This window comes from Pangasianodon hypophthalmus, chromosome 21, assembly GCF_027358585.1.
Source record: "Pangasianodon hypophthalmus isolate fPanHyp1 chromosome 21, fPanHyp1.pri, whole genome shotgun sequence".
In the NCBI taxonomy this organism is placed as follows: Eukaryota; Metazoa; Chordata; class Actinopteri; order Siluriformes; family Pangasiidae; genus Pangasianodon; species Pangasianodon hypophthalmus.
The window spans coordinates 9067686-9080948 of NC_069730.1; the positions used below are offsets into that span (position 1 = coordinate 9067686).

The 13263-nt window shown below is 42.0% G+C and overlaps 1 protein-coding gene across 1 annotated transcript in view; it reads left to right on the forward strand.

Annotated features, from left to right (window-relative positions):
- The window catches only part of urb1 (URB1 ribosome biogenesis homolog), a 76133-nt gene that overhangs the window by 35065 nt on the left and 27805 nt on the right, over window positions 1-13263 (forward strand). Inside the window, exons 16-23 of the mRNA XM_026941402.3 lie at window positions 117-233; window positions 1843-1981; window positions 2191-2361; window positions 2710-2909; window positions 3481-3693; window positions 3934-4110; window positions 4426-4688; window positions 12474-12771. Coding sequence (XP_026797203.2) covers window positions 117-233; window positions 1843-1981; window positions 2191-2361; window positions 2710-2909; window positions 3481-3693; window positions 3934-4110; window positions 4426-4688; window positions 12474-12771 — 1578 coding nt within the window. The remainder of the gene's footprint in view (window positions 1-116; window positions 234-1842; window positions 1982-2190; window positions 2362-2709; window positions 2910-3480; window positions 3694-3933; window positions 4111-4425; window positions 4689-12473; window positions 12772-13263) is intronic.

Genomic DNA, 13263 nt, shown 5'->3' on the forward strand with positions numbered 1-13263 from the left:
GAAAGGTCGTTAAATAGGTTTCTGCCTTATTGTAATGTATTCACTGTGGTGAGAGAGGGAGAAGACACTAAGGGTGGTTATTTCATAATAAATAATTGTTGCTATTCTGTTGTCAGATCCTGAGAGAAAGTGGTCCATTTGAGCACAACTGGAAAGAGTTGGAACTTTGGCTGGACCATCTGCTCCATTTGGAACCTTCTCAACAAGAGACAGTCATCCAGTTTTTAGACTTGGTACCACAATATACTCCTGCATCTCAATCACCGTGTCATATTTGTCACGCTCACTCCAAAGATATTATAGTCAGGGCCATAAATATTTGGACATTGACAAAGTTATTTACTGCCACAGTATATTGGCGTTAAAATTAAATAATGAAGATGAGCTCAAAGTGCAGAATTTCAGCTTTAATTTGAGTGTATCCAAGTCGGGTGATCATAGGTGTTGCAGCACTTTTTATATGTGGCCCCCCCTTTTTAAGAGACCAAAAGTGATTGGACTTTTGGATGCTTGGCTGTTCCATTGCCAGGTGTGTGTTGTTCCCTCACTTTTTCACTTACAAATAAGTAGATAAAAGGTCTAGAGTTGATTTCAAGTGTGAAATTTGCATTTCGAATCTGTTGCTGTTGACTTTCAATAGGAGGTCCAAAAAGTGGCAACTGCCAGTGAAGCAAGCCATCATTAGGCTGAAAAATAAAAAAAGTTATCACAAACATAGGTTTGGCCAAATCAATTATTTGGTACATACTTAAAAAGAAAGAACACGCTGGTAATCTCAAGAACATGAAAAGGCCTGGAAGACCACGGAAAACAGCTGTGGGGGATGATGAGAGAATTCTTCCCCTGCTGAAGAAACACCCATTCAGAACAGGTGACCAGATCAAGAACACTCTCCAAAAGGTAGGTATCGGTGTCAAAGTCAACAATCAATAGAAGACTTCACCAGAGTAAATACAGAGGGTGTACCTCAAGAACAGGAAGACCATGGTAGTGTTTGCCAAAAACATATTTTTTAAAAAGCCCATGCAGTTATGGAACAGCATCCAATGGATAGATGAGACAAAGATGAGCTTGTACCAGAATGATGGGAAAAGAAGAGTATGGACAAGTGAGGGAACTGCTTGTTATCTGAAGCATACCACCTCATCTTATGGCGTGGGCATGTATGGTTGCCAATGGAACTGGTTCCCTTGTATTTATTGATGGTGTTATTGCTGACAAAAGAAGCAGGATGAATCCTGAAATATATAAGGCTATATTATCCACTCAGATTCAGCTGAATGTTTCCTCAAATGGTGCTTTGTAGTGCAGATATACAGTGACCCAAAGCATACTTCGAAAGCAACCCAAGACTTTTTTTAAGGCATAGAAGTGGAATGTTCTGAAATGGCCAAGTCACTCACTTGACCTGAATCCAACTGAGCATGTATTTCATTTACTGAAGCAAAACTGAAAGCAAAACGTGCTAAGAACAAGAAGCAACTGAAGACAGCTGCAGTAAAGGCCTGGCAGAGCTTCACCTGGGAAGAAAGCCAGCATCTGGTGATGTGTTGTCATTGATTTCAAAGTATTTGCAGCTAAGTATACTTTTGGTGCCTTAAAAAAATATACATATATACCACTGTACGTATAAAAAGTGTTTCTTCACCTTTCACCCAATTTGGATGTAAATAGACTTACATTAAAGATTAATTAAGTTACATTTAAACTCGGACACACTGTGGTAGACAGCTAAAATAACAATAACTTTGTAAATGCTAAATATTTATGGACCTGAATGCATACCAATGTTAACCAGTTTTGGTGTCTGTATGTGTGTTTGTGTGTGTGGGGGAGATGCAGGTTCTGATGAGGGTGGTATTTAACCCTTACATTTACATGGATAAAGTTGCAGTTATGGTGCAGGAAGCTGTGTGTCTTCAGGCTAAAATTAGAGGACAAGATGGGAACACTAGCTGTGTTCCCATATCACACATTGACGGTGAGCTGTCATACAGTTTCACACACATTGTGGATCAGGCAAAGGTTCAAATAAGTGTTTTGAACTGAACTGTACTTTAACTGTACTATGTGCAGGTTGTACTGTCAATACTTGGTCTTGTAATTTGACTTTTTCACCTAATCTAATCAGTCATCATGCGTGCTTTCATCAGGAAAGTTCAGAAGTGTTGTACTTTTACTGCCTAACAGATGTGCCTGGTGTAATAGATGTCGTCATAGAGGCCAGTGAAAAGGATGCTGACAACATTGGGCTGTCTCTTACTGATGACATCATCCTCCAAATATTCCCTTTCAGTGCTGCTGTGCCTGCTGTGCTGGAGGCCCGGAACAAACAACGGGCTGCCTTTATAGATGAAAAACGTAATCTGGAGAATTGTAGTTGTACTTGTGAACTTGTAGTTATTTTACAATTGAAACAGTACTTGCCCTGTGTCTGATATATCTTATTACATTTAAGATTAGAGGCATGCTTTGAGGTAGGGCTTGTTATTCTTTTAATCGATTGGGATTGTTTGGAATATTATGTAGATGTGAAAGATCCTATAGTCTCTCCGAAACATCAGGCATGCTGATTCTTATTTTAATGCTGTCAGTAAGACACATTTTAATTGTTGATTTATCCAGACATTTAATTTAAACCAAAATGTTACATTTATGTGCAGTACTGCAACTGGAAATGGTGCTTTAAGGTGGGCTGTTGTTTTACAGGTGTGCTGTGTGAGTACATATGTGCAGTACTGTGTGATATCCTTCACTCACAGAGGGATCCACTAGCTCTGTGTTTGACTCTGCGAAACTATGATACAGAGCTTCTCTCTTCTGAGAACCTTTCCCCACCTCATTCCTCTATTTCTGTCTTCTGCATGTATTACTTTAAATGGCTCTCCCAACTGCATCAGGAAACGCAGGTAAGGTTTCTTTGCACTGTTAAATATTATTTGAATGTTACGCATATTACAGGTAGTCCACTGTACAGTACCCCCCGAAAGTATTTTTTTTAAGATTGTTTTTGCTTATATACTGAAGACTTTTGGGTTTGGGCAAGAGATATGCAAAGTGTTATTTATTTTAATTTACTTATCTAACTTAAAAGACTTATCTGTTCCTATACTTTTGCTCACATAGAAATTGGGTGGTCTGATACAAAAGGGTCTGTTTTATTTTGTTTAACACATCTAGATGTAAATATCAGGAAATGAAAGCTGAAATTCTGATCTATTGTCTGATTCATCGTTTGATGTCAAAACCAAATGTCTTGTGAATAGCAAAAACTAAAGAATTGGCCTTGCCATTCCAATTCTTTTGGAGGGGACTGTATATAAACGTAGTGTTTCAGATTGTGCTTCCCACCTAACCATTTGGTTTAGATCACTTTGCTGTCACACATTCTTAATGAAGTTTTACATATGTTGGTCTTTGTTAATCCAAAACTCAAAATACTTACTAACTCAAAATTCAAACTATTTACACCTCCTACAGTTCAGCCTGGTGCATTCCACTACTTCTCTACCTGTTTTGGATTTTTCCGCCTACTTGAAGGCGTGCTTCTGTGAAGGACCTGGCGCTTTCCTCCAGGACTCCTTCTGGAAAGGCCTAGAGCAAACTTTGTCCACCTTAAAGTTATCCAAGTTTATTGGGGCTGTCAGTCAAACCCTGATCTATCTCAAATCTTTTGTGGAGACATTCTGCTCGGTAACTTCTATTTTTCTCCAAAAATAATCTCATGCCTAAGGTTAAATCCAGCTTTGGGGGCCAATTAACCCTAGTATCCAACTACAATTTTAATAGTCTTTACTAAACCCTTCAGTTCAATTTTACATTCATTGAACTCATTTTGAGTCATTAGAAAGTAGATTACTAATGCAGGTAATTTCTTTGTATAGGAAATCCCTTTTAATGCAGTTTTTTTCCCCCTTACCTATATTGATGTAGCTCCCTAGAGACCAGGCAGTCAAGATGGTGGGCTGTTTGCTGGAGGTGCTACATGCTCTGTTTCTCAAACTATTCAGCAAAGCTGAAACTCCACCCACCCGGTCAGAACCTCAGAAGGAGGAAGATTTTTTTCTGGATATGAACTGTACAACTATTCAAGAAGTCAACAAGGAGCAGGTACAAAGTTTTTTGCCAATTCTTTGACAACTATCAGTTTTATTAAAAAGTATATAATTTGCTTTTCACATGATATTGCTGGTAAAGTATTCTTTATGGACAGTAACTAAGAATATTCATTAGCAGAAATCTGCTTAATAAACTAGCCGTAAAACTAACTTTGACTGAGAAGTATTTGCAAGAGTGCTCATATTAAATCATGCTTGAAGCGAGGGTTTTCCATCATCATTTAGTTTGTTCAGTATGTTTAGTTTCTTTTGTATTATGCCTTATTTAAAAGCTTCATGACCATTACTGTTTTCTACCTTTCTGCAGGTTTTACTTGTTGTGTTCAGGTTGGTGTTCAAGCACCCGGTTTTGCACCAGTGGTTCTTGGCATTGGAGCTGGGAGTGTTGCCGTCACACTCCCTGGACCCAGAGACAGCGAGTCAGCTCTGTGGTCAACTGACGCAGGGTGTGCTCAACCTGCTGATGTCCTGTGTTGAGACCCTTCGAGCCCTCCATGCCCTGGAGGTCATCAGCCCTTACTTGTCAGCCATACAGCGAGCCTTGCTCAGTGAGCTACAACAGAGCAACAGGTATGCCATCATAATCCTCAGTTTCCATATGTTTTCTCTTAATAATAGTGAGTAAATTAGGTATACATACCAGACAACAAATGTACTCTGTACAGGATTAAGGCCATGCATAGTGCTGCATCCATTCCAACTCTGCAAACCAGTTTGATCTGTGCCAAAACAGATTTAGAACCAGCCCATGTTAACCATGAATATTGTTACACTGGTGCAGGTCCAACTGTTATTTAAATAAAGATTAAATTCATAAGTGGTTCAAACTCAAGACTAATTTTTGATAGTAATTAAATTTTTGAAACTAAAATGTTAGAAATTTTGAATCAATTCCAAGCTGCTATTAAAATGTTAATTCACTCAGTTGGGTCTGATACATGGGTCAATTACTTGTTTTGACCTCTGCTTGACCATTTTGCATACCATACAAGGATGGTCAAATAATAAAATCATTAGCTAGGCCACAGAGAAAGTAAAAGCTCCATTCTCATGCCCACTACATAATCGCTCATAGAAGAGGCGTTTGCGCTACACAGTCTTTCACATTGAGATCCTTGACGGAGCGTGCCCAATCTCCAAATCCCATTTTCTCAGAAAAATATATATGAGAGCTGTCTATTATGTGACTGTCACTTCTTTGTGTGGAAATAAGTGAAAAAGAGATATAAGAGAAATTTTCTGGAGGAGTGAAAAGAAACACAGTTTAGTTTGTGTTTATTTTTGCTGTTCTTAACAACCATTTGGTTATGACATGCCAGAGTTTTTTATAGAAGCAATATTACTGTGCTGATTTTGTCATCGCTCTCCCACACAAATAGACAGATGATAAACTCATCTCAGGGATCTGTGGCGCAGATTAATTTGATTTCCTCTCGGGCTCTCAATGGCTGTTTCTCCCCGAAGTATTTGCAGCCAACTGCAGGGGGTTTCACACTGCGCAATGCCAGTAAAATCAAATATACTTAGACTGAGATTGCTCGCAGACTATGGAAATCGAGTCGTTGGATGGTGCACACTACACGACTTATTAAGCTTATAAGCTAAGCTTAACAGGAAGGTGCAGCGAGTAGAAATTAAATATTAGAAATTATTCTTAATTTTACTAATAATTCTATTAAATAGGGCACTAGTCTAATGGACAAAATAATCTCCAAATGAGGTAATTCATGATGGTTATACAATTAAGTGAATTAAGTGAATACATTTATAGTTTGTACAACTTGTTTAAGACAGACACACAAGTAAAATGCATAGAAATTTTGCCTCTTACACACACACACACACACACACACACCGTATGGTGTGGACAGATATCAGTGGGAATCATGCTAACATTCCAGCTGTAGCCTCAGTTGAGTCAGCTTGTCAAGAGATAGTGGAGAAAGCCTTATGAGAAAATATGCTCAATTCTTTAGTGAATATTGCTCTGAAGTTGTAAAGTTCTCATGCATCTAATGTACCTGCGAACATCAATAGGAAGTAGGTTTTCATTCCTTTTTTTCTGGTGGTTAAGCCTATTTGCCTGCTATGCAACTATAATTAAATGTGCAATATTTTAAAATGTGCAGTATTGGCCATGTGAAGTCCTTTCATACATAAACTTTGTCTTCTCAACATAAATTCAGCTTGACACTATATAAATCTATTTGTGTCAGTAAATTGGCCTACTAATTTGCATAGCAGTTCTTTATTTAGGATTTATTTATTGCATGCTTCTTTAAGAAATACTGTTACTTTTGAATATTACAGCATTTTGCAATAATGGTCTTGATGTTTGACTTTTAAAATATTGTACAGGGTTTGGAAGGGAATATTTTTGCATTGTTAAAAGAAACATTATACTGTGGAGCTGTATAGTCATAAACATGCGACAAATAACTCTTTAGACATGAGTTTGGAAACTCCTGTCCATTGGACATGTTTTAGAAAGACCAAGTGTATAGTTATAGGGACCCTGTTATCAATATATGTTGACCAGATTTAAGAAGGATAATCTAAGCTATAGATCATATGAAACGACATCATCTGCACAGCTAAATGAGACATGTCTTCACAAACAGGTGCGTCCACCTAAGAGAAACAGAAAGGGAGAGAAAGAGCGTACATGCTCGTAGAGAGAGCACGACGCCAAGAAAAACAAAGGAGGGCAAAAAAAAAAAAACAAATAAGACAGATCAAACCACCGACCGTAACAACATTTAAAAAAAATAAAGTGTATTTAGCTAAGTTGATAGAGTAGCATGGTGGCACAGTGGGTAGCATTGATACCTCAAAGCTCCAGGGGCTCTGGTTTGATCCTGAGCTCGGATTACTGTCTGAAGAGTTTTGAATGTTGTTTCTGTGTCTGTGTAGGATTCCTCCAGGTTCTTCAGGTTTTCTCTCACCTCCCAGAAACATGCACATAGATGGATTGGCTACACTAATTGCTTAGTGTAGCCAATCCATCTATGTGCATGTTTCTGGGAGGTGAGAGAAAACCTGTGTATGATGTCCTGTGATGGAGTGTTGTCCCATCCATGGTGCATTCCAATGCTACAAGAAACTGGCAGGGGTTATGGTATAGGTCTGTTGTTGTCTTGGAGATGGTGTTTCACACTTCTCTCCCTGTCTCATCTCAACATCTCATCCTTCGCTGTTACAGTTACCTTCCCGACCAGCCTTCTCATCTTCATCTACCGCCCTCTTGGTCCCCTAGGAGACTTTTTTTTTGAAGAAATGGACACGCTCCTCTGTCTTTTCTCTACTGACAGCACACCTGTTACTGTCCTCAGAGACTTCAGCCTCCCCTCCAACAAGCTCCAGTCCTCTTGCCTTCTCCCCCTTCTGCATTCCTTCTCCTTGATATTCAACAGTTGCCCTTCCACACTCAAGCTGACTCCAGCTAGAGACATCAATGCTGTCCCACTCCACATCTCTGATCATCACTTGGTATTCTTCGCCATCACCCTCCCTTTACTGCCTAAAACCAGCTATCAATATTTCTCTCCCACTATTCAAAATTTCTACTCGATCTCCCCTTCCTCTGTAGCTTCATGCACCCTATCATCCCTTCCAGATCCTGACTTCTTTTACTCCCTACCATTGGAGTTAGCCACAAACACTTTCCTTTCCTCACTTTCCTCATCCATGGGCCTCCTCTGCCCTCTTTTTTCTTAACCCAGGAAGGTTTCTTGCCCTGTTCCTTGGCTTTCAGATGTGTTACGCAGCAGTCAGAGAGAATTAAGAACAGCAGAGAGAAAGTGGAAGAAATTATAACTTGATGCCGATCCTACCTCTTACTGCGCACTCCTGTCCAAATTCTCATCTGAAGTGACTTCTGCTAAGACTGCCTTCCACAAAGAAAAGCTGGAAACTTCTGCACAAGATCCTCACAAGCTCCACAACATATTTTTTTCACTACTTAACTCCCTGGCTCCTCCTGCTCTGTCCTCCCTGACTGCTGAAGACTTTGCCACCTTTTATGATGGGAAGATTGAAAAAATCTGCCAGACCTTCACTCCTACTCCTACCCCAACTCCTGCACTACACACTCAGGATTTCCCTTGTCTTTCACTGGCACAGTTTTCTAATCTAGCAACAGAAGAGATCCTGCAAGTCATCTTGCCTTGCAACCCTACCACCTGCCCTTTGGATCCAATCCCTTCCACAATGCTCCAGACCATCTCACAAGGCATCCTTCCCTTCATCACTACTATCATCAATGGCTCCATAATACCTGGTCATGTATCAACTGTATTGAAGAGAGCAAGAGTTATTCCCATCCTGAAGAACCCCACTCTGGATCCCTCAGACATCAGCAACTACCAACCAGTATCATTTCTCTCTCTTCTTTTTAAAATCCTCAAATGCACTGTCTACAATCAGATGTCTCTCTGTCTCTCACAGAACAACCTCCAAGATTGTAACCAGTGTGCCTTCAAAGTGGCACGTTGCCCTTTTGGCCATCATTGAGAAGCTACATGCTGCTAGATCAGCCAAACTTTCATCAGTCCATTCTCCAAGACCTTTCAACAGCATTTGACACCACAACCGCAAGACTCTCTTGTCCACCCTCACGGGCCTTGGAATTCGTGGCACAACATTGTAGTGGTTTGCTTCCTACCTGGAAGTCATATCACGTGACGTGGAGGGGATCCATATCTGCTCCACGCAGACTCTCCACTGGTGTCCCACAAGGCTCAGTACTTGGTCTTCTATTCTCCCACTATACTCAATCTCTTGGTGAGGTTCAAGTCAAGTCAAGTGGAGTTTGTCATTTCAGCCATATACAAGTACATAGTGAAACGAAACAACATTTCTCCAGGACCAAGGTGCTACATAAGACAAACACAGAACAACACAGAACTACAAGGGACTACATAAATTATACAATAAAGTGCACAAGTGCAAACATGTACAGACAGCATAAGACAGTACAAAACAGTACAAGACAGTACAGTGACTACTGGGACAGACAGTGAGCATAGTAAGTCCCAGTGCAGTGCCGACCAGTACACAGTTCTGTTTAAAGTGAACCTAGTGACAATAGAGCAAATAGTACAAGAGTACAAAACAAGTAGCTGAAATAGTGTAAACATAAGTGTAAACGTAAGAGTAGCAGCCTATGAACAGTATAATATAATGAGTTATGTAGCAGCATAAACATGTGCAAAAACTTGCAAAACTTGCTCAGTTGTGTGTGTATATTGGTATGTGTGTGTGTATTCCTTCAGTCCAGTTTCCGAGTATTGGAGGTATGTGTGTGTTCCTTCAGTTCAGTTACTGAGTATTGAGGAGTCTGATTGCATGGGGGAAGAAACTATTGCACAATTTGGTTGTGAGGGCCCGAACGCTTCGGTACCTCTTACCAGACGGCAGGAGGGTGAAGAGTGTGTGAGAGGGGTGTGTGGGGGGTCATCCACAATGCTGGCGGCTTTGCTGATGCAGCGTGAGGTGTAAATGTCCATGATGGTGGGAAGAGAGACCTGATGATCTTCTCAGCTCTCCTCACTATCCGCTGCAGGGTCTTGCGATCCGAAACGGTGCAGTTCCCAAACCAGGCAGTGATGCAGCTGCTCAGGATGCTCTCGATAGTGCTCTCGATAGTCCCTCTGTAGAACATGGTGAGAAAGCGGGGTGGGAGATGTGCTTTCCTCAGCCTTCGCAGAAAGTAGAGATGCTGCTGGGCTTTTTTAGTTGTGGAACTGGTGTTGAGTGACTAGGTGAGGTTCTCTGCCAGGTGAACACCAAGAAACTTGATGCTCTTGACGATCTCCACAGAGGAGCCGCCGATGTTCTGCGGAGAGTGGTCTCTCTGTGCTCTTCTGAAGTCAACAACCATCTCTTTAGTTTTGTCCATGTTCAGAGACAAGTTGTTGGCTCTGCACCAGTCCGTTAGCCGCTGCACCTCCTCTCTGTATGCTGACTCGTCGTTCTTGCTGATGAGACTGTGTCATCGGCGAACTTGATGATATGGTTCGAGCTGTGCATTGCTACACAGTCGTGAGTCAGCAGAGTGAACAGCAGTGGACTGAGCACACAGCCCTGTGGGGCCCCAGTGCTCAGCGTGGTGGTGTTGGAGATGCTGTTCCCGATCCGGACTGACTGAGGTCTCCCAGTCAGGAAGTCCGGGATCCAGTTGCAGAGGGAGGTGTTCAGGCCCAGAAGGTTCAGCTTTCCAATCAGGTGCTGAGGAATGTGTTGAATGCTGAACTGAAGTCTATGAACAGCATTTGAACATAGGTGTCTTTATTGTCCAGGTGGGTGAGGGCCAGATGGAGGGTGGTGGTAATGGCGTCATCTGTTGAGCGGTTGGGGCGGTAAGCGAATTGCAGGGGGTCCAGTGAGGGGGGCAGCAGGGTCTTAATGTGCCTCATGACGAGCCTCTCGAAGCACTTCATGATGATGGGTGTAAGTGCAATGGGACGGTAGTCATTGAAGCAGGACACTGGAGACTTCTTTGGCATGGGAACGATGGTGGTGCCCTTGAAGCACGTCGGAACAACGGTGCTGCTCAGGGAGGTGTTGAAGATGTCAGTGAAAACATCTGCCAGCTGGTCTGCACATCCTCTGAGCACCCTGCCAGGAATGTTGTCTGGTCCAGCAGCCTTCCGCGAGTTGACTCTGTGTAGAGCCTTCCTCACATCGGCTGTGGTTAGACACAGCACCTGGTCGTTGGGAGGAGGGGTGGTCTTCCTCGCCGTCACGCCATTCTGTGCCTCAAACCGAGCGTAGAAGTCGTACAGCGCATCTGGGAGGGAGGCATCACTGTCACTGTCCTCTAGTTGGTGATGGCCTGGATGCCCTGCCACATGCGCCGCGTGTCTCTGCTGGCCTTGAAGTGGTTGTGGATTGTCTGAGCGTGTGTGCGCTTTGCCTCTCTGATGGCCCGGGACAGTTTGGCCCTCGCTGTTCTTAGGGCCGCCTTGTCGCCTGCTCTGAAGGCGGAGTCTCGGGTCCTCAGCAGCGTACACACCTCTGCAGTCATCCACGGCTTCTGGTTGGAGCGTGTGGTGATGGTCTTGGAGACAGTGACGTCATCAATGCACTTGCTGATATAGCTAGTCACTGATGTCGCGTATTCCTCCAAGTCAGTGAAGTTGCCGTCAGTTGTCGCTTGATTCTCTTACTATATTACCTCCCCAACAGAGATTGTATGCTTAGTCCGTGACCTAGTGAACCAGTAACAGGATGTATTTATTGATAGAGACTTCAAAGCAATTCTGTAAGTCTCTCTGGATAAGGGCGACTGCCAAATGCCATAAATGTAAATGCTTTCCCACCTCGCTCGCAGCGTTTTTCCGGCATAGGCTCTGGCTCTGACCCTGACTAAGAAAAAAGCTTGCTGAAGGGGAATGAATGCTGTGCACTCTGCCACTGATGGCCTTAGTAAAGCTTTTATTGACGGAGCTCCTGACTGCTAATTAAGAAATGCCGTAGAATATGCCAGAATAGGCACTCAAGTTTTGATATTGGGCTAGTTTACAGGAGCTGTTTTAAGTGATACTGGGATTTTGGCAGATCTGCAACCCTTCTGGGCACAAAATGTAATCACAAGTGGTCACTGAAGATGCTTTGGAGACACATGAAAAAAATGTCTGAACAGAAATTTATAGCTTTATGCTTGGCACAAGTTCTTATTGGGGATGTGATTGTCAGGAATATTTTGTGACTCCCATGGTCCTCTATCCCAAACATGTTTGCTGTCAGGGTTGTGTAGATTAAAGATAAGACAAAACTGTGCTTACTGAGAGGTGGGAGCTGCTAGTTCAGTAAATACAGTGCAGGCAATACTCAGAGAATAAACTGAGGAGGTTAAGAGAGAGGCTCCTATGGAATTAAATTTCAGTTACTGCTTTTGAGCAGATATTCATATACAGTGGGATGGAAAACATTCAGGCCACTTGACTTTTTCACACTTTAAAATTCAATTTAAAATGGATTTTTTTTGGCCATTAATCCATAATGACAAAGCAAAAACATCACTGTGAAATGGAAGAAGTTTGGAACCACCAGGACTCCATTGCTAAAGATGGCCATCCAGCCACACTCAGTAACTAGGCATGCATGGCCTTGGTCAGGGAGGTGATCTTGCTATGGTGTGCTTCTCAGTGACAGGGATGGGGAGACTAGTTAGAATTGAATACAGCCAAATACAGAGAAGTCCTTGAGCCAACAGTTGAGCTAACTTAAAATAGGCCTTAAAACTACAAACTAAAATATACTACTACTGTAAAGTAGCAAATATTGTGTACAGTTTGCTAACAACATCCTGATTGGGACTAACTCTAAACCTTGAACTGGTGTCATTACTAGGTGTCTGGTAGAAGAATCTCAGACTGTTGAAGCCTTCCTGGAATTGTACGAGTACATGGATCCGTCCAGTGTGAGTGAGGTGCTATCAGCCCTGCTGCTGCTGCCCCAGAGCAGCCTGTTGGCTGGTGGTGACAAGATGAGTTTGTATGGCCATGCTGTCCTGACAATCCTCACCAAGAACATATCTCATGGCCGCTCTGGAAACATTACCCACTGTCTATCTCGGGTGCACTTGCACAGTTTGGCTGCCCTCCACAGTTCCTGCTACAGCATTCAACTGGAAGATGTTTTTTTGCAGGTAAGTGTAATGCAGTTGATATGAGCAGTCTTGCTACGATGGCTTAGAACAACAATTGCTATGATAGCTTTAGGGCTGCAACTGACACGAGTTTTGCAGTCAAGACTGTCAGTAAACAGTTGATAACTTCAACAAAATAGACTTCATTTGAAAACAATAATGAATTTCCTGTTTACACAAATGCACTGGACGGGTACACAGCTATAGAAAGGAATTATTTTCTGTATAATTGCACTATTCATTGTCACACAGATGAGGATGGGTTTGAGTCTGGTTCCTCTCAAGGTTTCTTCCTCATATAGTCTCCGAGATTTTCCTTGCCACCCTCACCTCTGGCTTGCTCATTAGGGATAAATTTATAAACTTACAAGTTTAAAATTTATATCCTGAATTTATATATCTCTGGAGAGACGGTAAAGAAAGCAGCTAAATGTACATTGTTAATCAACTACTAGTCTTTTTTTTTTAATTTTCTTTTGTGTTAATGAACAC